General features: G+C 25.2%; 1 protein-coding gene across 1 annotated transcript; it reads right to left on the reverse strand.

Moving 5' to 3' along the window:
* Positions 1-19,373: 19,373 nt before the first annotated feature.
* On the reverse strand, positions 19,374-25,141 carry LOC129608983 (mediator of RNA polymerase II transcription subunit 23). Its single transcript, XM_055520794.1, has 15 exons — positions 24,934-25,141; positions 24,761-24,851; positions 24,468-24,615; positions 24,276-24,408; positions 24,053-24,220; positions 23,493-23,990; positions 23,348-23,434; positions 23,189-23,290; positions 23,029-23,129; positions 22,700-22,960; positions 22,508-22,635; positions 21,885-22,454; positions 20,493-21,813; positions 20,074-20,427; positions 19,374-20,015 (listed from the first exon to the last, which is right to left on the reverse strand). Exons 1-15 carry the CDS (start codon positions 24,967-24,969, stop codon positions 19,475-19,477), a joined length of 4,539 nt encoding a protein of 1,512 aa, XP_055376769.1. The 5' UTR covers positions 24,970-25,141; the 3' UTR covers positions 19,374-19,474.
* Between the last annotated feature and the right edge of the window lie 453 nt (positions 25,142-25,594).

Raw genomic sequence — 25,594 nt, forward strand, 5'->3', positions numbered from 1 at the left:
GTTGAATAATACTTACTGAAGGAAGATATAATTTTTATGTAAATACAGAGTGATTCAATAATAAGTGCTTCAAAAGCCAGCTTTCAAAAGATTGAAAAATGTGGGAAATTTTGATTTATTTTAGAATAAGATGTGAGTGTGCATTAGGGTTAGACTTTTATTTACGCATATTTTTTATGGCATATTAAGTTTTAATTTCACCTAGTTATTTTATCAGTTATTTACCCTCTTCATTTTGGGCTTACTTATAACTTTCATTCCAAAAGACTTCCTAAATGTGTTGTGGGCAAAATAACATCAACAACATCATATAAACAGTATATATGAAATATGCTGTGAATTATAAAAGTGTAGACGTTTTATTAATTTCTCCATTATTCGGTATCAATTGTTTTAAAGAATTATATTAAGCGTAAATGCCAAAATAGCAAAAAATTTAAGAATACTTATTCATAACGAAACTATATAGTAAGCTAATTACGAAAAGCTCATATTCAGAATCATTTATGGCAAAGTGCAATCAGTACTATTGAATATTAATAATAAATTTTAAATTGAAGGATTTCATAAGAAATTTTACAATAACTTTAGAATTAATAACATTAACTCTTTAATAATGCTATTGAAGACAACATGTTCACTTTGTTAATGTTCTTTAACACATGAAAATTAATTATATGTTTAGGGTAATTCTGTAACAATAATTCCCAAAAATGTTATAAATTTAAATAAATTTTTAAAACATTGAAAAATATTCCCTAACACGGATAAGTTTTACTTACACACAATATTAAAATCAGGCGTATAATTAGATTTTTTGTAAGTCAATATTAAGTAGTTTATCTTTACATTTCTCAAAATTCAAAAACCTGTATTTGTATATCGCAATCAAAATGGAATCACATAATTATCAATTTCATTAACAGTATAATTTTAACTAAAAGTATCTTCAATACTTGAGATTTAATTTGATTTTATTTACGAAAATTTTATTTTATTAAATAAGATCGTTAATAATTAAGATTTTTTGTTGTCTGAAAATTTAAATTTTCAAATCTTTAAGTTGAAAATTTAACAGTCATGCACGTTTTTTAGAATATAAGATTACCAACTTGTTTAAAAAATAATAAAGAATTTTTGTAATGCCTAAACTGCCATAAAAACACATGTTCTTTCAAATATTTGAGAGGCTCTACAACTGTATTACATTTAATTGTGCAAAATTGCGTTACTATTTAAAAGTAGTTTCAATAAGTACTTAATTCCTGAAACATGATTTCATTGTTTCGTTATATTCAAAACACTCCAAATTAGACAGGGATTTTGAAATTGAATATTTTTAACAATTTTTAAAATAGTTTAAAATATTAATTAGTTTGTCACTCAAAAACACAAACACACTAACAGACGAGGCAAAAATAACTAAAAATTAGATATTGGGTTACTTACAAAAAACTTAGTTCAAACAGTCTGTTGTTATGAAAAAGCACATAATTCAAAGCTGATTGATCGTATTTGTAAAGCTTTTTATGTGTCAATTTTTTACGAAATAAAGAAAAGTTTAGTAAAATTCACTTAACATCTAAACATTAATTAGGGCAAAAATTATTTTGCTAATAGAAAAAAGTTTGTATTATCTTCGTCACATAAAACATAATCCCATTTAAATTTTAATTTTAGAATCTTTTTATACAAATTTTTGTTACAACCAATTTGTTGGAGGGCTATCTCGATTGTTTGTATAAGATATGAGTAAACATTTTATTTTGTAGATGTCGCTCAAGTCCCAAAACAATATTATTGTGCACATTAATTTATAAAAATATTAACCGCAAACACATGTACTTTTACTATTCATGTACGTAGGTACAGACATGATTACACATCACAAGCAAAATATATATGTATGATGTATGTATATTTATATATTAGTATGCATAGCAAAAATTTCAAAATGAAAAATAAAACCACATGAAACTGCGAAACAATTTTAATTAAGAGAATAAGTACAATTAGATTTCATAAAAAAGTTTCATGTTTCTATGATTTTGAGCACTATGCTTCTTTAAAAAAAAAAAAATTAAAATAAAAACGAAAACTAATTTCTATTTTCGAGTTTAGAAAGAGATAGAAAATAAGTATCTTATGCAGCATCTTTTGCTTTCATTTTTTTTCTTATTTTTTTTTGCTTCTCCTTATGAAAGATAAACACTTTTTGTAATTCACGTTTTTTTTTTTTTTCATTTTAACTTTTCAATTTTTTTTTTTTTTGCTTTTATTATTCTGAGAAAACCCCAAAAAACCACATTTACAATTTCCCATCATCTTTAATTTTTTTTAATATTCAAAACTATTAAAATAGAGAGTTTACCCTAAAGCGCGCGATATTAAGTTCATAAATTCACATGTGTGTCGTATTCATTTGTGTTATTTTGGAAAATGAAATTCAGTGCTTCATTACAATTTTTTTTTTTGTTTTATCGATAAAACGAAAATATTTACAAACAAAAATATTTTAAGAAAATTCAAAGTTTTCATATTCGTTTTTTTTTTTTTTTGTGTGATATTTTCCAATTACAATATTTGTGTTACAATATACAATATACTTACTGTTACTGGATGTATATGTACATACAAATAACATTACATCTTATTATGAGAATGAAGACTATGCAATGATTTTAATAAAAAAATCAAAAGTACTTACATACATAGTTACATACCATATAGACATGCAGGGTAATATTTATACATTCTAAAAATGTTACCACAATATCTTAATTATTCCATACTTTCATTTTTCGAATCTACATAATTTTAAATTATAATGAAAGGTATAACTAAAGTAAAATTTTAAAAATTTATTTGACAACTAGATTTTTCAATTTCTATTAACATTTTAAGTATACACTTTTGCAATTGTTTAGTTGCCTTCAGCTTTAAATATTAGAAATGACTCTGATAATTTAATTATTGATTGAATAAAAGCATTTCAGATGAAGACTTCTTTGGAGCTGCTGATATAACAGAAATGTAAGTATATATTTCTAGAAATACTTATAATGAAGTACTTTAATTGTTATCAAGATTTCTTCTCAATTAAAAAATATTCTCGTAAAATAATCTCGCCCTAATAATAGGACATATATTCTTATAATTTGCTTAAACTAATCAATAAAATTTTAGTTGAGGAAACATAAGTAACAAAGATTGTAATATTTAAAAAAAATAACCTAGTTTAAATTTTAGGTCAAATATCTGTAATGAAATATCACTAGCTATTTAATATTAGAAAAACATTAAAAATTTTAATGACTTCGTCGCTGTTTTGGGTTTTGTCTTTATCAAATACTCTGAGACTCATATTAAAAACAATTTAATTTGAAAATATACCCAACAGGGGGGCTCTACTTTATTTGCTCTAAATTATTTGATTCGGATGTTTTACATATTTTTTGAATAGGTTTCTAAAATCAACCTAAATTTTTATTTGCACTAAGTATGTATATATGAGATATTTATATTATAATAATTAACTAAAATGACAATTTAAGATTAAATGAAAGTAACTTGCAAGTATATTGTTTGTTATTTAAAAATCTAGCATAATATTCAATTCAATACACTATTAAAACACTAATACTTATACATAATTACTATACTTACTGAAATATATGCAGATAAGTAATATACGTTTGAAAAAATCACAAAAATAATCATAAAACACTAAGGGAGATGTTTTCTACTACAATCATAAACAGTATAACATTATATAACTGGGGTTTATACTTATGTACTGGGATGCATTGGTCTCGCATAAAATACTTTCATATAAGTACATGAAATAAATATAGTTTAGTTTATATTAAAAAGTTTCAAGAAACTGGAACACTTGTTCAAGTTATACTTGGTATGAGGTTTTTCACTTATCTAATTTTAGTGTCGAGGACTGCATTGAAAAAATATTTAGAGTACTTAACAGAGCAAGTATTTTACGAAATTGTAATAAGTTCGAAAAGTCACGCTATACATATACACTGAAAATGTAAATCGTTCGAAAATTACTATGGCTGTAATAAAGTGCGTTCGGAAATTCAATCTGTAATAAAGAAATGCCAGAAAATATCTCTAGTTCAAATTTTGTATCAGATATTGAAGGGTTATTAAAGTAAGTTTTCTTTACTTTCCTTGTTTTGCAGCGAATTGGACGGCGAAAAGAATTGGGCATAACGATTTGTTTATCAATGTCATTTCTATGTTATTTTTGAATTTTGAATTTCTGTTATTTACTCATTTATTTAGTACATTTCCCATTAACATTTATCCCCATTAATCCCCATTAACTCATTAATTTAGTACATTTTCTGAAACTAAAACTAACAATCCCTAAATAAATAATAAGCGAATGCTTAGGTACTTATTCGAATATTTTATGGTAACACTCTAAAACTTTTTTAGCGTGTGTATTGAAAATTATTCAAAATCAAAAATTCATAATAATATTATTAACTATATAGAAACATATGGGAAACTATGTAATGTAAAGTAAGTATAGTATTAAAATATTCGTAAATGAAGAGAAAAAAAAAACAAGAAAACAAAAAAAATCTTTATTTTTAAAATAAAATTTTGTTAGATTTTTTTTTTGCTTGTAAATTTTCGTACATTTTCTCCTCGCTTTATTATGCATATTTCTAAACTGAATATTTCGAAATTTCATTTGAATTATGGTGGGAATACTTAGCACGAGGAAGAAATAAAAATGGAAATTTTTAGTGAAAAAAAAAATACTTTTTTCTTTAGTTTTTGGTAAAGTTTTGAAAATCGATTTTTTTTTTTTATTTTCATAATTTTTTTTGACTATTTTCCAATATTATGGAGAATAGCGTGACGAAGTTTTCGATATCTAAATACCAATTTAATAATTTTAAATGAAAACAAGAAAAACTGGAGTTGATCATGTCAACTCTAGAATGCGCGTACTAAGTTGTAGGACAGCTGGTAAAACTATTTTAATTTACTATCATAAATTTCTCGTACAAATTTGGTGTAGATCTTAATTCTATCAACCTATTACTAGGACGGGCCGACATGAATAAATCACTTCATAATTCAACACTGCATTAGAATATAACTATACACATACAAATAAGCATCTCTAAATCACAGAATTATGTCAATAACAAAATTATTGATTTAACTTAAACGTTACAAACGGAATAGAGCACTTACGATAACCCTCGAACATACGTCCGCACGGAAACTAGAGCCGTATTACTATATAATGGCTTTGCAAAATTTCAGTACTATTATTTCAATAGTCTTAAAATATTACCGAACAACTTTTGAAGTTGTAGAGTAGCTACCCAAACTATTTCCTCGATTATTTACATCGATTTTAAATATCGCTCCAGCATTTACTATTATGAAACACTTGTAAAATTTTGGTAAGCTTAGCTCAACTAGTTTTAGAGTTATAGTTGCAATAGGCGGACAGACGTGGTTAAATCGACTCAGAAATTAACGCTGATCAAAAACATAGACTTAACATATGCCTACATCTTAGCATTACAAACGGTAATGCAAATTTATAATTCTCTTTTAACATACGTTCGTACGGTTATAAAAATACAAATGAAGACATTAACTTATACGTATACGTAAATGGATACATACGTATACAATTATATTATTTGTAAATAAATATGGGTAAATATTTTAAAATAAATGACTATTAAAAGAAAATGAAACAGAAAAATAAGAATTTCCCATCAAAAAAAAGTCCTTGAAAAAATCTGTGTTATTCAAGCAAGTATACAAAAAACAAGTTATGCGTACACGTATGAATAAATATGTACACAAACATATATACAATTATATATATATATGTAAGTAGAAAATAAAAGGAATTCACGCAAAGTAAGAAAGCTTTTATTGAAGATAAAAAAGTATACACCATTTTAAATAAAATAAAAAGAAAAATTAATATCAATAACAATTTTTAAATATCGAATATCCTTTTTATGTTTTCCAACTAACTACAGTTACGAGTAATATATGAAGGAAATCGAAAAACTTTCATTATAAAAGAGTGTAAAACAGTCAGTAAACAAATTATATTTAACATGCTGTATACTAAGATAGATGAAGAGAAAGTTATAGTAAAAAGAGAACCAATTTCTTAATTTAGTAGTCAACGATTTTCAACTTGCATACCACTAAGAAAAATTTACTCTTTTCAACTTTTGTAAATTTAAACTTTTACTCCTTAATTTTTTTCTCTTAATTTATTACCATTATATTACCACTATTTACCTAGCTCTATAGATGTGCAAAATTATCACTCGGCTGACGAACACTTTATTGTCTGTGCGCCAAATAATATTTGAACTTTTTGTAATTCGTACTATCGGCTACAGTTTTTTATAAAAATTCGATTCAACCCGAAGAAATTTGCGCCGCTCTTATGGTCTTGTCAATCCAATCCATACAAAATTTTATGTGCTAATGTTTTTTGATCTTAAGAAATTCTTTTAATTTCATTCAAACATTCTTATAAGTGTTTTAACCTAATTTTAAAATCGTAAGTATATTGCATATTAAACGTTAAACATGTACAAATATTATGTACATAATTACTACTATACTTTCTTAAGTACAGTCATCCCCTGATATATGCGCTATGCTCAAATACGTTTCCCGTTTTAGTACTTGGAAAAGTACAACAGAATCTCAAATGTATTTTGAATATAGATTTTTATCTGCATTTGAAGTACAATTAAGATTTTTCGTTTAAATGCGTCCCGGTTAAGTCTGCTTTTCACTATGAGTATTGTGTCACAATTTTTAGTAATCTAAATCGAAAGTCTAGTTTTTGAATTATATTTTTGAATATGTGAATAATGAGTGATTTCATTTTTGATCAGACGTTTACTCCAATTCATACACTTCCTGAAATGCTCGAAAACAGAGTTAAGTAGCATGTTTAAATTGTCCATCTCTACAATAAACAGAATTATAAAAAATGCAAATGATAAACTTCTATATTTAGTAAAATATATTTAGCGTTTTTAATTTTTTTCGTTGTTTTATTCTGTCGATCGTGCACTTGAGCGCGATTTTTATAAGTGCCGCTCCCGTTGAATTACTTTTAAATTTTGAAAAATATGGCGGCGCATTCATCGGGAAATTACTGTATATGCTACGTACGTATATATATACCGCATCAATATTTTTAAGTATAAATATATTAAACGTTTCAATATAGAAATAAGATAAAATATAACGACATCTTTAAAAGAAATTTTTTTTTAAATAGATTCCTTTGATATTATAGGAAGAATCCATTAAAATCTCTTGATCTACTTTAATGTATGTTAAAATATTTACTCGGAATTATTTGTGAAAAATATGCTCCTTTTTAACAAAGGATGAGAATAAATGAACATATTAATTTTATTTATTATTCTAAGACTTTAAAAAAGTGATTTTAAACAACGAATTTAGCAACGAAACAAATACATTTTTTTTTAATTCAGTAAAAATAACAAATTATTTTAAATATTATGTGTCGGGAATGTTGTCGCAGATAAGAGGAGATGGACTCTTGATACTGAGAGTGTAAGTTTCGATATGCAAGTAATAAGAGCACGAGCTTCATTTATTTGAGTATAGTGAATGACTGATTCAACGTAAAAACCAATACTTATACTTAAAGAGGTTTATTTGAACAAACCTAAAATATCCATATTGCCCAAATACTTATTAGATAAGGTTATAAAATTTTTTTTTATGAGTTCTTACTTATATAAAATTATATTTAATACAAGTGAAATTAAATATCTTAAGCTCTTATTTACAATTTTATTGAATTTTATTCAGAGTTTATCTAATGTCGGATTTAAAAATGAATCAAACACACTGACATCAATCTTTTTCAGGATAAGTATACATATATATTTATTCAGTTAGTACATCCAATTGTAGCAAAATAATTTTGCTGTCCCTTACAGAATTGAAGAATTTAACTTAATAAGTAACAATTGATCTTTAATTACCTATTTCTATAATCACAATTGTGTTAGTACTTACTATTATGTAAATCAATATTAACACAATATTTTTACTGCATTTCAACAATTCAACTGTTATCAGTTAAACGACACATACGGTTCTAGATCATATTATAGGTTAAATAAAAATTATCATTTAAAATGATAATTTCTTTAATGGATTTGAAATAAAGTGAAAAAGAAGCTAATCCATTATCTTATTGAAAGAAGCTTTAATTAAGATAAAGTCACTTCAAAACCATATATGAACAGTGCTGAGCTCTTATAACATTGCCATTAACTTGCTTTGTCAACGTTCTTTAATTATTTATTAAAATATGTAATTACGTTAAGTAAGACAAATTCTTATATAACTGCCCCATAAGTGTTCATATATTATTAGCGATTGAAATTGTGAGAAATTTGTGAGAATGATATACAAGTGACTAAGCTCCGTAGTTTATAATTAAGCAATAAAATGAATTTTAAACATGCGTAGATGGTGATAAGATGATGACAGGATTTTAATTCATAAAATCACCTTAAAGAAATTCATGTACTTATTTATAATTAAGTATATAACTATATTCCTTTTTGAATACACACTTACATTATACATAAGTAGCACAGTGTTTCTTTAATGACTCAATTTCCCTTTTTTTATAGGTATGAATACTCATTTTACCCATAGGTACGAATAGACCTACATAAAAGAGCGCAATAACTAGTTTATTTATTTATGTATTTTTTTTTATATTTTAAATTAATTTTATACAAAAGTATACTATTTTATGAAAAACATGACTATCATCTACCGAATATAACATTACTGCTAGATATTTTAAAATTTTTAAATCGCATGTGCAAAAAAAAAGAGAAAACAAGAAAAAATTCATGAATTACACACCCTCTTAATTTTTAGTCTGGTTTTGCTATTACTTATGCTATATTGTTTTGATAAGTTCATTAAAGACTCCCTTTATTACTTATACAATGGTGTTCCAATATATAATTTTAAAAAGTCTCTAAAATTCTCATTATTTTAAACTTACAGGAGATAATATTACCAAAATTTTAATAATGTTTGTTAATATTACTTGTTAATATTACCAAAATTTTAAAAGAGATTCTCACGGTTTGATTTATTAAAACCATTTTTTAGTTCATATCAATTTTTAAGCCTTTATTTAAATCAGGCATGTAAAACACGCGGCCCATTTCGATTTTTGAAAAATTTTCTTACAAATATTGATTTAGATCAGTAAGAAAGTGTTGAAACCCGAGTAAAGGTTCTACAGGTTTTGTCACACATCAAAAATTCAAACTTATGCATATGCGAAAAATACACAACTGTATGTAAAATGCAGCCGGAACCCAATTTTCAAGTTAATTTGTTTCGAGAAGTGGAAAGCGATTGTTCTATAAATCAAATACTTATATAAGTAATTGAATTAGTTTAATTTTCTTATATATTTGTAAACAGTAGACCAAAGAGGTAAATTCGAAATTTTCCGAATACCTTAATTAGAATAAATCATTAAAAACCGAATTTGAAAGAAGATTTTTAGATTTTAACAAATATCAAATTGAATTTAACCCATATACTTTTCCATTTTCTGTTGATATTGAAACACTTGATCCAAATTTACAATTGACATCGAAATGCTGTGCGATTCTGTATCAAAACAAAAATTTAGAGAAGTGGAAATTAAGTTCCTTTTTTATTAGAATAAACAATTTATGGTTCTAACCAACTTTATATTCATTTCTTATGCCTTCATTTGTATAAATGCATGCTTATTTAATTACTTAATTACTTATATTATATTTAATTAATTCTCATGACCCAGATATACAACTATCAAATGAAGACAATACTTAAAATATGAGAACTAACCTAAATATATTGCATGAAATCATAGCTTAATGTCCTTTTTTACAAAACCAAAAAAATTTAAAAAGGATCAAAAATATTTTGGAAAAAAAAATTAAAAATGTTAACATTCGCATAATGAATTTCAATGATAATTTTTGTAAGGACTAAAGTGAAATTTCAATGAATTTCCGGATTTAAAAGTTAAAAAAAAATTTAGGGCAAGGCCAAAAACAATTTTACAATAGAAATTTTTCTTTATTTTTTTTATTTTCAACAATTTTTCTTGTTACATACTCAACTTTAATTTATTTATTTCTTGTTGTATGGAAGAGACAAAATATTTTGTGTTGAAGCGCTTTATTGTAAAGGTGTACTCTACTATGGTATAGATACTTGCATGTTGAAGTTGCTGAATAAAATTTTCCACATAAAATTTATTAGATGGGAAACATTAAGCATAAGAAAAGAACTATTATAGAAAAATAAATGCAAGACGTGCAAAATGAAATTGATATCAATCTTATATACGACGTGCCGCAATTATTATTTCTTGAAATATCTAAGACAGGAAATAATTTATATAAAATTTACAAAAAAAAAAATATACATACTATACGTATATATGTATATATTATACGGACATTATACACACATGGTATTCTTAGTCATCACAAATATGTTTATGACTGTGCCTAATACAAAAATTCAAGAATTAGTAGAATTATAAGAAAAATAAGAATTTCAAGAGGAGAATAAAGTAGCCTCCAATTTAATTTCTTTACTTAATCTTTTTAAAATGATCAATTTTTGTTCTTTATTCTTATAAGTACTTATGTAACGAACCCGATTTTTTCAAACGACCACTCATTACTAAGAATTGCATAATATTTCTATACATAAGTACGGTCATAATAATTAATAATCTGCTAAAGACTCATTAAAACTTGTGAGTTTCAATTTCAAAAAGTGAACTATAAGTACTTGAGTAAAAAGAGAGTAAAGTCTGTTAACATCATAAGGACACTTGTAATACGTAGTGCAACACTGTACTCATTTGCTTAACTCGATTTTTTAAATTCACACTCACAATGAATTTCTAGTGTAGGTTTATTATCTCTAAATCTCTCTTCTTTCGATTGCTTACTAGAATAAGCAAATTTCTACGAAATTTAGTCACTTTTTGGTTTGTAATGTGAAAAGTTTAGTAGATATTTTAAAATTTTTAAAAAACACAACTATTTGGATTATGTACTTACTTATTGAGCAAAAATAATATACTTAAGTAAATTGAATAAATACTAAAAATCTAATTTGTGAACAGGAAAATCCCATTGAGAGAGTGAGAAATATTTTTATTAGGAGTGAGAATAAAAAAGGGACAATAGCTAGAGATAAAGAGTTGATAAGTTATTTTGATACTGAAGGAATAACTTGTTGATTAATTACCCCAGTTCTTAACTTACTTATTTATGCAATATAAACAGTGAAATCTAATTATTATAAAATAGGAAAAAAAAGGTAAGTAAATGAGCCTAGCAAACTCATTATAGCAAATAGCTAAGCAGTAATTTAATAGGTATTTATGTATGCCATGTTAGAAATTTTTTTTGAAGATAAGCACACAAATAAATATTGGTTTTTATCGAAATTTGCGATTCATACTTTTATTTATAAAACGAATGATTAATACGTAGTATGTAATCCAAGGTACTCAACATTTACTAATATGTTGACGTAAATGTTAAATACTCATAAAAATATACAGAAGTCAGTGTACGTAACAAATTTATTATAATTTATTTAAGAATGCAAGTATTCATAAAACCATATTGTAAAGGTATAAGTTATACTTATTACAAAATATAAGTGTATATAAAATTAAATAGATTTATAGGTAAAATATTATGCATCATAAAAAAAAATAATATGCATAATTGCATGTGAATTTTACACGCCAAGCCTAAGTAGCATAGACAACATTATTCGCTATTTACTATACAAAAAAGAAAACAATAATTAAAACAGCACATCTATTATTCTGTAACTTTTCATTTTTATTCCAAAACTGTGTAAGTACTTACTTTATATATGATGGAATATGTAATTAAAAAATTAAATGCATATTGCATACATGTAATTACGTAGACGTGTACATATGGGATTGCAAATTGAAAATGTACTTAGTTCAACTTAATTTATCCAGGAAAAATTTTTACTTTTCAACGCAAATTTAATTTATCCTATATTTTTCCAATTCTATATACCATAAAAAAAGAAGAATATACAAAAGCTTCAAATTGGCTTAAACAAACAAAGCATATCAATACATTCCAGACAATAAAAAGCATCTATTTTATAAGCAACGTTCGATTAAAGAATTAAATAGCTGCTTTCCCAGCTAATTAAGCCCCATTAATTAACTCTACCGTACGAAATTATTTAAAAAAATATTTTAATCTCTAAACTTATAAAGTTTAGCACTATTATGATCAGCATTATAGCCAATTTTATTGGAGAAATAATCTGATTAATTTTAATAATTTAGTAATTACATAATAAATTCTGACTTACTTAGTTCGGACAATTGACTTAATTTTAACAATTTAGTAGAACTTTCATTACATACTGCCTGAGCAATGTTATTAATTTTTAAGATTTTATTGTAATATCTTTACATTTCCTTGACATCGATTTAGTGTATGCTTAGCTCAAATAGCAGATTCTTACATTGAATAGGTATTAAAAAGAATTTGTTACGTCTCTTTATCGATAAAAACGTTATTCGGGTATTCAAATAAAAGTATTAGAATACTTAACTTTTAATTATGTGTACGAAATTTAAATATAATGCATAAAATAATTTTAAATATTTAATTCAAATTCTAATACTCGTAGGTAGCTGTATACCCTGACCTCAATTGTGCAGATAAGTATACGCGTTATAACTGCAACACTGCTAGATTTTACTACAATCTGGACATAATATTTTAATAATTATGTATTACACTTACTGAAATTGCATATATGAAGTTCGTGAAGTTCGAACACAATAACAAAATTTTTTATATTTTTTTTATATTTTTTTTTATATTCCCAGTTTTAAAAATTAACCATCGTTACTGTCACGTCAGCTGTGACAATTAACCACAGGTCTAAATTTTTCTATAATATATACTCGAAATATTCATTATCTGCATTGAACTTTCCAGATTTTTGTGCATATAAAATGTTGAATTCCAGTCTTTATATGTAGTATTGCGATATAACTGCACAATTGAAGTGAGCAATACTTAAATATTATACATAAATGGAATTCTATTATATTTTAAGTTCTTACTTTAAATTTATATTTTAATATTAATAAAATTACTTTTATCTAATTCAAATAAAAATAACTTTTTTTAAATTGTATTTAGGTGGGTACCTTAATTACTTAATTTCAATAAGAAATTCTTTAAAATACTTAAGGAAAATTTATTTTAAAATTTACTCACCTCTTTTATATTTCTTATAAATTTCCTTAATATTTTTCATTAATTTTTGAATAATTCAAAATTTTTTTTATCCTCTCCTTTCAATATTATAACAATAAGTAATCAATAAAAAAATTATCTCTCGTTAGGAATCCTTTCTCTATTTTTTTTTTAATTTCGGTACTTCTTTCGTAATTACTTCAAATAAGTATGTAACACACAAACTATTTTAACAGTTTATTATAATTACTTAAATTTCTTAACTTGGATAGGTAAATTTTTTAAAATTACAAGTAACACATAAGTTATTGGATAGGTACATTAAATTGGATGTAAGTATGACGTAAAAAAAAATGCAAAATACACTGAACATAAACTTAAACAATACAAATACACTTAAGAATTTTAAAAAATTTTCATTTTTATTAAATTGCTTTGGATGTTTTTTTTTTAGAATTTTTTACAATTACAATTCAAATTTTCCTTCTTACCATTAAAATTGAATTTACTATTTCATTTTCCATATATACCTATATATGTACTTATATACATATATACACTTTTTAATATTTAAATTTAGAGAAACACACTCAGTCGTACATAATAAACATAGTAATCAAAATAACAAAAAAAAATTATAGAAAAATTTCACTTTTTTTTTTAAAAAAAAAACAACATAAAAAATGTTTGTAAAATGACAATGAAACAAAATAAATCTAAATGTACTTAAGTATATAGATATACATAAATATATTATTTAAGTAAGTATGTATGTATGAACATAAAATTTTATATTTGTTTTGAAAAATTAATAAAATCACTTAAAAGTAATCGCAATTATTACTTAATAACACGTACTTAGGTAGGTACTTTTTAAGTAACTACTTTTTATTCATTTCGTTTAAGTATAGTTATCGATAACTTTCGTTATCTTTTCTCCCAATAAAAATCATTTATTAAATTTTATATTTTATTATAAATGTTTACATATGTATGTATGTATTTATTAGAAACATTACATACAATATGGTGCATCAATTGGCTCAAAATAACATTTAAATTAGTACTCAATGTTTTTCTATTATAATAAATTTTACTTGGTATATAAATATGTAATTATTGTACTTATACATAAAATTATGTACCTATACGAATGAGTACATTTTAAACAAAATAAAAAACTTTTTTTAATGATTCCTTTTCGTGCTATTTTAAAAAAAAAAGAAAGAAACGAATTAATAAAAGACAAAAAAGAAAAATTGAAAAAAACATAAAAGGTTGATAAACTTCCTCATCAACTGAAATCTTTTACTTCTTTATATGCATATGTACTATATGTATATATATATATATATATATATATATATATATATATATTTATTAAAACATAAATATATACATAAACATATGTATATATTTATAACAAATTATTTTATTATTTTTATTATTTATTTATGTTTTCTTTACTTTATTACTACAATAATATTGTAATAACTATACTTATATATAAAATATTATGTATAGCTATTATGTATATGTACATATTATATTTATAAATTTATAATGTGCATAAAATGCGGTAGATTATTTATGTATATATATAAATATTTATGTGTAAGTGAATAAAGTATAGTAAAAATTTTATTAGGTATTTCAACGTATTTGTTACGGTCATAGTTTAAAAACCGGCTGACTAAAATATTATTATTGTGAATTGTAATTTAAAAAATATTTATTAATATCGTAAATTTACTAGATTATATACTTATGTTGTTAATAATGTGGCTTTATGGTAATAATCCCATAGTTAAATATTTATAATACTTTATTAGTAAATATTAAAATATTTTTGGTTTTACCTTCAGTGTAAATAAAAATTAAAAAAAAAAATATATTTTTATTTTTTATACGTTATTTAAGGTGTAATCGATAATATGAAATGGAGATTGAATTCTTTTGCATCTTATAATCGATATTACAGTAAAACAAAGGTATTGCAACTTTTAATGTTGTCGACAGCAGATTTTTACATTTGTAGCGATATTACAAACAAAGCAAAATTTCAATATACCAAATTTAATGTAAAATTTATTTGTCAATATACCAAATGTAAAATTTTTGTGGTATTTTTGTAATAAAAAAATTTTAACTGCTAATTTTGTTTTTTGTACAAAATGGAAAATTCTGAAGAGGATATAGCTATTAATATTATTTTATTAAAAATTTCAAATTGAAATTATCGAAAATTATTTACTGCTAAAGCAGTAATTGTCAACCGGTTGCATGCCAATATGCATGTACGAAATTTGATATAATGTACATATGTAAAAAAATTTTTTAACATAAATTGTTGATTACCAGTATTGATGATCGCCAAATGCAATTGTTGTCGACCGGTCATTTGACATTGTCGATTACACCTTTTAACATAATAATAATAAAGCTAATAGGTAGTTATTATAATTTTTAATTATTGTAAAGATAAATGATGAAATATGGACAATATTAATTACTAAATATGGAAATAATATTTTTACTTATACTACATAAATGCTTATACTCTTATAAGTTCAATGTTATTTACTTAAATAAAAAATAAAAATATTTAATTAAAATATTTTTGTACTTTCACAAAAAAATTCCTATTTGAATTAAATTTAGAGAATTGAAAAATTTTACTCCTTAAGTTAAGAGTAAGTACATGGGTATGTAGATAAATAATATATTGCTTTTCATATAATTTCATACTATTTTAGTTTGAGTTATTATTGTTTAATTTAAATTGTGTTTTACATTTCAATTGTAAATAAAAATTTCATTTGTACTTACAAAAATGATTTTAATATTAGTATGCAATATGAATTCAATTTAAATTTAATTTTTCAATTATTTTAGCAACCATGCATTCCTTTTTTTAGCACAAAATAATTCTAGAAATTCTGTAAAAGCAATTGTTTACATTACATAATAAATAAGAAGAAATTAAACGTAAACAATATTGTAAAATTGGTAAAAAATGTTAGAATCTTATAAAAAAAATTTATTTAGTAATTTTAACAAAATATATTCGTAAATATAACGAGTCAATGCCATTTTAATTTTAAAATGAGAACAGTGAGCCTCAAAATGAAATAATAAACTTCAAAAAGGGAATAGTAAGAAGCTGCAGTGTCAGAACAGCAATTTTCAATATTTTAGCATAGCTAAAATAAAAATTAAAGAAATAATCCTTGCGCCGGTTTAAATAAAAAATCGCATATTGAATTTTATTCGATTATTCTAAAATATTGAAGTTTATTCTTGTCATTTTGAAGTTTATCATTCTTATTTTAATATTTAATATTCTTATTTTGAAACTAATGTGGTATAGTGTTAATAGTTATAGCTTTAAATTTTATTTTCTCTTTTTTAGTCAAAATTTCGGTGTAAAATTAAAACCAGTTTAGTACTTATGCGGTAATATAAAATTTTATAATTGAAATTTCAAATTATTCTTATATGAAACGGAAAACTATTGCACTTTTATGCTGCAATTCGATATCAGAGTCTATTTTTATTTTTACTATACATATGTTAGGAACCTATGTAGGAAATTTTTAAACATAATTACAACTTGTAGTGACACACCTTATATCGACATGAATACAATAATTGCAAATTTAAGCTGATACGTAAATGTATGTACATATGTATATCATAATATAGCTACTTATCTATCTATTTATATGTATATAGTACATCTATTACAAGTAATATAAACAAGCACTCAAGATATTATGAACTCGCTTAAGAACAATTTTTTCAAGAAATTTAAAAAACAAACTAACAGTATGTAGATATAATGATGGTGTTTTTTAAACTAAATCTAATATTGTTCTAATCTAAAAAGCACCTACTAATAAAAGGCAAAAATTAAAATCGATTTTTTTTCTTCTGTTGATTTTTTTTAAGGGTTCATTATAAGAATTCTGTAAAATCATATTGGACTTTAAAAATTTTTTATATCCTACCTATTGTAGCTGTTAATCCTAAATATTGTATTTTCTTATAGAAACTTATTGTTTTTTATTATTTTCAACTACATAAATATATGGATAGTTTTGTGATAGTAATTTTCCTTTTAACATTAAAAACAAAATAAATAAAAACTACATTATACATAATATTCGAACACATGTAAGTACATATCTAACTATACTTAGATATCTAGTGTGTAAGCACATATTTAAATCATACAACATAGATCAACTCAACTCTATTGAAGCACTACATCTTGAACACTGCAGTAAATTTTTTGAAATATTTTCAATTGTTTGCATATTATTTTTGTGTGCATGTATATTATTTGCCATATCTACCCTTCATACTTTTCAATATAAGGAGACCAAAATAAAATTAATTTTTTAAATCAATAATTTATAATTATTAAGTACTTATAGAATTTATAGCCGGTCATTCTTAATAGATTTCGTTATTTGTTCCTGTCATCATCATGCTTCCTATAATTTTATGCTATAGAGAAAAAAATTAAAATATCATCAAACACACCTAATATTTTCAAGAAGAAAAAAATAAAAATAATTGAAAAAACATAAAATGAAGAAAATAAAAATTAGGTTGAAAGGAGTAGACTAGTAGACTGAAAATTGCAGTAGATAAAAAAAGAAAAACAAGAAAGAAAAAATTTCTTTTAAAGTGCAAATAAAAATTAAATTGAAACCTATTTGTACATTTTCTTATTAATTTATTAAAATCTATAATTAGTTTAATATTTTTCTTTTAATAAGGATTAATTTTCTTAACACTCTAATTTATTTTTTTTTCTATTATATTTTATATGTGTATTAATTATGTATGCATGTATGTACATTTTTTTTTATTTTTCCTTTAATTTTAGACACAACACAACAAACACATTTTTTTATTATTAAAAAAAAAAAAAATTACAAAATGCGTGTTAACACAACACTAGTTATTCGAACAAATTTTCAACTCGAACTAAAAAAATTTTAAATGGTTTTTAAATTCAACTCAGAAGAATTTTCATTTTCAACTTCTTTCAACTCATTTATTTTATATTGAATGAAAAAAAAGAAATTCACTCAAAAGGGAATTATGATTTGAGTCAAAATAAATGAGTGGTTTAATTTCACTCTTCATTTCGTTTTACAAAAAAATATTTTCAATATTTTGTTTTGAGTTTATTTATTTGTTTTGAGTTGTTAATTTTGAGTTCATTTAGAAGTTATGAGTAAAAAAAAATATTTTTTCACCTCAAATGAATCAGAATTATTTTAGAATTGCCGTGTCGAAAAAAAAATTGGAATACAATAATGTAATTAAAGTACTGCATGTTATGGAAAAAATATTTTTGTAAATTAATAGATATTATATACTATTACATATTTATGTTCATAAGCAAATATTGCTACGCTAATTCGTTCATAAACTTGGCTGACCTTTCGCAATGTACTGAAATTAGTATGAGTAGCGCAGTCAAATCATATAGCGTTTTCATTTTATGGAGTAGTTAAAAATATAATATTGCATATTCATCACGTTTATTTTTGCAGTATTGCGTTTGTGAAAATCTTTATTAAGTTTCCTGCAGCGATGTAAGAAAATTTTATAATTGAATAGTCTAATTTTAATATTATTTATTAGTAGCTTATCTAATTCGAATTAACTAACCTTAAATCGTCTGAAAAACCCTTATATTGTTATTATTAAAATAAACTATTATTATGTCGCAAACGCAGATAATTTTAAAGATATGAGCAGCACTAGCAGAGAAAATTATTTATGTTTTACTAAATTAATAATTAATAATTAATTAGAAATATGAGCGTAGTACAATATGAAGTTACTTAACCCGTTGAAATTTCAATTTGACCATTCAGGTTTTACTTATTTCAACTTTGCTTCTGATTGTTATTAACTATTTTACCCAAGGTTGAACTTAAAAAAACTTGATTCCACAGTAAAAATTATTTTATTATTAACGTACAACTACTCTTAAGTATAAATATTTAACTACTTTAGAAAAAAATGATAAAAATATGTCTTAGTAAAATCTAATTATGTCTCATTCCCATATTATGCTGTTGTTGTTGCTGTTGCATCAGTAAATGTTTCTGTTGCTGTTGTTGTTGAACGTAAGCTTGTTGTTGCTGTAACATTTGCTGTAGGTGAGGTTGATTGTGAACTTGCTGCTGTTGGGGAATATACTGATGAGGTCTAATATTTTGTTGTTGTTGCTGTTGTTGTTGCTGCTGTAAATGCACATTCAGCATTTGTTGTTGATTCATCTGTGAAGGATTTGGAGATGGTTGCTGTTGATGCTGTTGATGTTGCATCTGTTGTGTTTGTTGTACCTGTTGTTGTTGCTGCTGTTGCTGCTGCTGCTGTTGATGCTGTTGCTGCTGTTGTTGCTGCTGCTGTTGTTGCTGCTGCTGTTGTTGTTGTTGCTGTTGTTGTATAGGCTGTTGCGGGTGTTGTTGAGGATGTTGTTGTGGATGAGGTTGCGGATGGGATTGTTGATGCGGCTGTTGGTGCTGTGTATTAATAATTTGATTTTGCAAAATATTCGCAAGTTGTTGATGATTTGGTTCAATACTAAAATTTTATATGAAAAAGTTAAATTTAAAAAGCATTTAAAACATTATCAGTTTACCTTTTTTCGGAACCAATTTCTTCAACGTTAATATGGGCAATAAATCTGAGACGCATTTGCAATGCTGGTCTTAGACGTTTAATGACTGCCTCAGATTCATTTTTAATTATATCACCAACATATATGTATTTTATATGATAAAGAAAATCACAAATAGGATCCATATATTCTAAAGGTTTTGGCCCATGATTTTTGTCGACTACTTCTAGTAACTCATATAAAACAATAGCAATTTCTGCCACTGAATTTGTTTTTTCATAATCAATCCGCTGCAAAAATGGTCCGACTATATGACACAAATAAATATATTGATGTTCAGTTTTAATTAGTGGCCTTAATCTTTCTTTGATGTAACTAAAGGAAAAAATAATATTACATAAAATAATGATTGAGGTAATGTAAATAAAAATAGAACGTACTGAGTTATTGTAGCTAACTTAAAACAGCCCATGTGATGGAAAATTGAATGAATCACAGCTAAAACGCTTGCATAAGTATTTTCCAACATCGATTCTTGAACAGTCTTAAAGTTAAATAATTCAAAAGCTGAATACCTATAACGCCAATTCAGCATTTTGTGGCTATTCAAAATTTCCTGTATTCGATCATATATCGTGCTCCAATATGTTTCTGGTAAAGCTGACATTATAATCCCTGTTGCATTTATAAAACTGTATATTTCTGTTTGTGGTAGAAGAGAGCTCCCTTTAACAATAACATCTATAAGGTTATTTGCAACAATTGTTGGTGCAATCGGTAAGCTTAATAATTCAACGCATGTCACATAAAGAGCGTGGCATGGTGCGTTTAAAAACTCATTGAAACGCCAATCCGTCATATAAAAATAATTTTGACCACTTATCGCATCAACAAGTCTTTTTACCAGATAATAATAATATGGTAACTCTGGATTCCACAAAATATCTTGACTTTTCAAATATTGCTGATATTTTTCACTCAAAGCCCAATTTGGAGGTCTCACATCATTTAAAGCGCCTATTACGGAACTTACTAATTTTCTTTTTAAAGATGGTCTATCTCGAAGGATTCGTTCATAAAAGTGTAGGGTGCTATATAGATAAGTTATTGGTCGATCATGAAATTTATATAAACAACTTAAATGATCGAGAATACCCTCTAGTATTTGACTGACATGTTGTATCGGCAGCTCGATGAACCGGTGTATTACAATATCCAATGCTGGTAAAAATCTTAAACATACATTTCCAAAATAAACTGGTAGCGGTGGATGTGAAGCCGACTCATCCGACGCGAATTTTTCTGGAAATTTTTGATGAAACGCTAAATGTTTTTCATGCCAGTTACTCTGTTTCCAATGATCTGGTGAATTATCTTTTACTATCTCTTGAACTCGATTTCTTAATTCAGAAGTTTTTAATAAAAGTAATTGGATAATTAGGAAACAAACTTGGGCTTCGTTTCCTTCTTGAGTTCGAAGAGCTAAACATAAAACCAAACGGTCAATAGTTACCACATTATATTTCCATATCATATTATTAATTGTATCTACGCATTTGTGAATGAAATCCTTGGTACTATTTAAATTTGCAACTTCATATACTAAGTAATCACAAAGTTTACGAAGATGAGCTGAAAACGCACGAGTATTTATTCCTTCTAATATTTTATATGCAACAGGACTTATATTTTCAGTTTCCCATATCATTTTGAATAGAAGACATAAAAACAGAGGTGTAGTATTTGGTCTAATAAAGTGAGCTGAAAAAGTAAAATTTTGTAAAAGTGATTAGTCAATTTAATAATTACAGTTTTGCATAAAATTCTCCTACCAATAATATCATTTTCATTAGACATTGATATCCAGCTACGGTATTCTTCATCTACAGATTTTTTTAATAGTTGTTTGTTTTCTAATGGAATACTGTTTTGGGTAAAAAACTCTTGCAAAGCTGGAGGAAAACATGACAAAGAATGTGATGCCCAAGAATGTGGCGTGTTTTGCATTATATTAGTTAATAAGTCTTTACACCAGGCTTGAAGCTCATTCCCAGATCCGGTAATGTGCATTGAACGCGCTAATGTTAATATTAAAACACGATTTAGCTCTTCACTTTCACTTGAAACGACTGATCCCGGTGTTTTTTCATTGAAATATCGAGACAACTGAGGCTGAACTTCAACTGAACCTAGTCCAGTAATTAACCGTAAAGCCGTTGACTCAAAACATAAATTTAATTGCATTTTATTTGTTTGTGGTACAGATGTAACGCTATGTAAATTACTTAAAAGTTGAACCCGACAATGTGTTGGTATATGATGAAGACGATATGAAAACATTTCCAAAAGAGTATGTAATATTCCCCATGCATGTGACTTGAATACTGCAGGAAATAGCTGATCTAAAATTGATTGATGTTAGTTTTGTCAAAAATATTTTTTTTCAGTATAATACTTAAAAATCCTTTGATACCAAGAGATTCAATTTCTGTGTAAACTAAAAGGCGAGAATAAGTTTCAATTAGAGCCGGTGCAGGTGTTGTTGTTTTATTTTGGGCATTTTTAATTAAAGTTGTTACAAAACTGAAATATAAGCATTATGTTCCGTTTATTATTTTTTGAAAATCTAAATTTATTTAATTTTTACTTGTGTATCAACGACATTTTACTGTGCACTGTTAAACTGTCTAAGATGACCATTGAGAATGGTTGAGTTGGTAACTGCATGTTAGCCGGATTAACTGATTGGTTTTTCTGACTCCCATTTAACATTTCAGCCAAAATTTGCATTGGACGAGTAAAATGTTCCTGGTTAGTTGAATAAGCATTTGCTAATAATATGATACGAAAATCTGTATTTAAGCTAATTGTATGATTCAAATTCGACATAACTAAATGCTGCAGATACCTAAAATAGCACAAAAATTTAAAATTGTTTTTTAGTTCATTTTATAAATTAAAAGAAAATTTGTTTACTCATGGTGATTCCTTAAAGCGATAGGAACTGAACGACAAATATTAATATTTTCCAAACGTGCTTTTTTCATCAAGTGGATCCATATGCAAATGGGTGCCATCTTTAAAATAAAGGTCAAATAATAAAAATTTATTCAATTTTTTTTTTTCTAAATATTACCTGTCTAATTGAAGATGGTTTATTGCAATCAGGTAATTTTAAAGGCTCTTGTTCCGGATATAGAATATCAAATAATTTGAACATAGGCAAAAATGTAGAAATCTAAAAGTACATAGTTTAATTAATTAGCAAATAATTTCACATAATTTCTTGTTTTACTGGATTTTTTTGTATGCTTCCTGATATAAATTGTAATAAAGTCCACATTAACTGATCTCTGCCTTTTCTTAGCTCACATTTTGATAACTTAAAATATTCGAAGCTCAGAAATTTATTTAGTTAATAAAATTATTCATATATGTACCTTATCATTTAAAGATATTACAACTTGCATAAAGCTAACCATTTGCAGAAGGACAAAGTAAATTAATTGCGACGATAAATGTAACCAAATCCATTCATTTTGTGCAATCATTTCTTCTTTGCATAGCTTTTCATCTATTTCACTCCTTTCCATAGCTTTAATCATTAGATTTACTAATTGTTCTTGTAAAGCGTTACAAGATTGTTTTTGTTTATTTTGAAAATTCAACATAGTTGTGACCATTTCCTTAGAATATGGTTGATCTAGAACATGTCTCAACAAAGCTGATTGTGGTTCTAATAACTCTGGATCATAAGGTAAACTTCCTTTAAATGTAAATTTTAATGTGTTATGATCTAATTTCCATGAATTCATTAAATGATCTGCATAGCCAAAATGTTCAGTAATAGGTAACATATTAGAGTGACCTATGATTGATACCATTTGGGCAATATCACGAAATTCTTCCACAAAATCAATCATTAATTTGTTTATTTTCTGCAAATTTAATAAATTTCTTACAAATATTCTAATTATAAAATTTCGATTTAAATACTCACCCAATGCGATTGAGAAGATTTCATGATTTCATTGGCAACAAAATATGCTGGTAAAAGACAATTATTACGGTCAAATATAAAACTAATAGTCTCCTCTAATATCAATAGTTGCGGCAAAATGCTACCATCAATATTAACTGGAAATAATAACGCTTTGTCTCTACAAGCCTTTAAAGTTATATGTTAAGTGAAATATTTGTTTGTTATAAAATTGTCTTTTTACCTTCATAATCTCCCGAACACCTTTGTAATCAACATTTGTTATAATCTTTTTAATTAAAGTAAAACATTCAATCCAAAAGCTCTTATTTTCATAAACTAGTTTGTCACATGTTAAAATTTTGTTACACATTATTCTGAAATATTAAAAAAATTAAAATCTTTTCTTATTTAACTGTGGCATTTTATTTTTAACCTGGCTGATATTAAATTTGAAGTTGTCAGTTTGTGTAATGTTTCCATTAGAACCCTTAAGTGACTTAAATTACTGGTAGTTGCAGCACGTAGAATTTTAATTATCGCTAATTCTTTTGTTTCTGGATTTAAAGATGAAAATGCCTTGACTAAAATATAAACGAACATGATTTTAAAATAACTTTCAAACATTTTATAACGTTAAACAAAATTTCTTATACTTTTGCACATATGTTTATACACACATACATACTATATATAGATATATAGGATTCAGTGTTTTTTCCCATTTACCTATATTATTTATAAACACCTCACTTTTCTCGGATTCCCCTGTGGCCTTATGAACTATAACACCCAAAAACTCTTCAATAGGTTCGACTTTCTGAAAATATATATATATAAATAGTAAATTTTAAAAAATATGTATGTAATTTGGCTTTTGTCAACACATCAATTCAACTTACAAGTAAGTCATTTAATGCTTCACCTATCTGATCCATCGTTAATATAATCTTTGATTGGATTACTCTTCAAAAGCAAAAATTAACTATTTCTTTACAGAAATTATAATGAAATTTGAAATAAAATTTTGAAGTTATTATATAAAATTATATTGTTTTTCAATTATTCTTTATTTATTTATTACAGAGCGATACATTTTGATCCGGTTAAAAAAACACTTGTATTTGCATTGGTGATACTGAATGGCATAGGCAGATGGCAGAAGTGTAGCATGAATGAATATTTTGATGTCAATTTTGTGTCATTTAAATACGAAAACACAAAAACAGTACAGTCACTGACGACAATAGAGTAATTGAAAATTGAAAAATTCTTATATATGCGCACATCACGCTTAGGTGCTTTACGTCCATATTTATGTTCCTTCTTGGATTAGATATAAATATTCTACATAAATTTTAAATACATAAATTAAAAATAAGATTTTATATTTGTAGTTATAATTTAACTTTTAACTTCTTAAAGAATGACAAAAAATGATTTAGTATTTGCTTTTAATGATCATATAAAAGGTACAGCTACGGACTTAACAGCTACCTAAAATGAGTTCCCAAAAAATGAGATATTACATCTTCCATGGCATTAGGACGATAGTAGTAAAAC

This window comes from Condylostylus longicornis, unplaced genomic scaffold (assembly GCF_029603195.1).
Source record: "Condylostylus longicornis isolate FDR11 unplaced genomic scaffold, ASM2960319v2 ptg000038l, whole genome shotgun sequence".
Classification (NCBI taxonomy): domain Eukaryota; kingdom Metazoa; phylum Arthropoda; class Insecta; order Diptera; family Dolichopodidae; genus Condylostylus; species Condylostylus longicornis.

What these genes read in the sequence shown, in the direction of transcription:
- LOC129608983 (XM_055520794.1), bottom strand. Translation starts at nt 24,969, where the DNA reads ATGGATCAGATAGGTGAAGCATTAAATGACTTACTT. An exon ending in AAGCATTAAATGACTTACTT is followed by an intron (nt 24,852 to 24,933) that starts GTAAGTTGAATT and finishes ATATATTTTCAG; the next exon opens with AAAGTCGAACCTATTGAAGA. An exon ending in TGGTATCAAAGGATTTTTAA is followed by an intron (nt 22,455 to 22,507) that starts GTATTATACTGA and finishes AATCAATTTTAG; the next exon opens with ATCAGCTATTTCCTGCAGTA.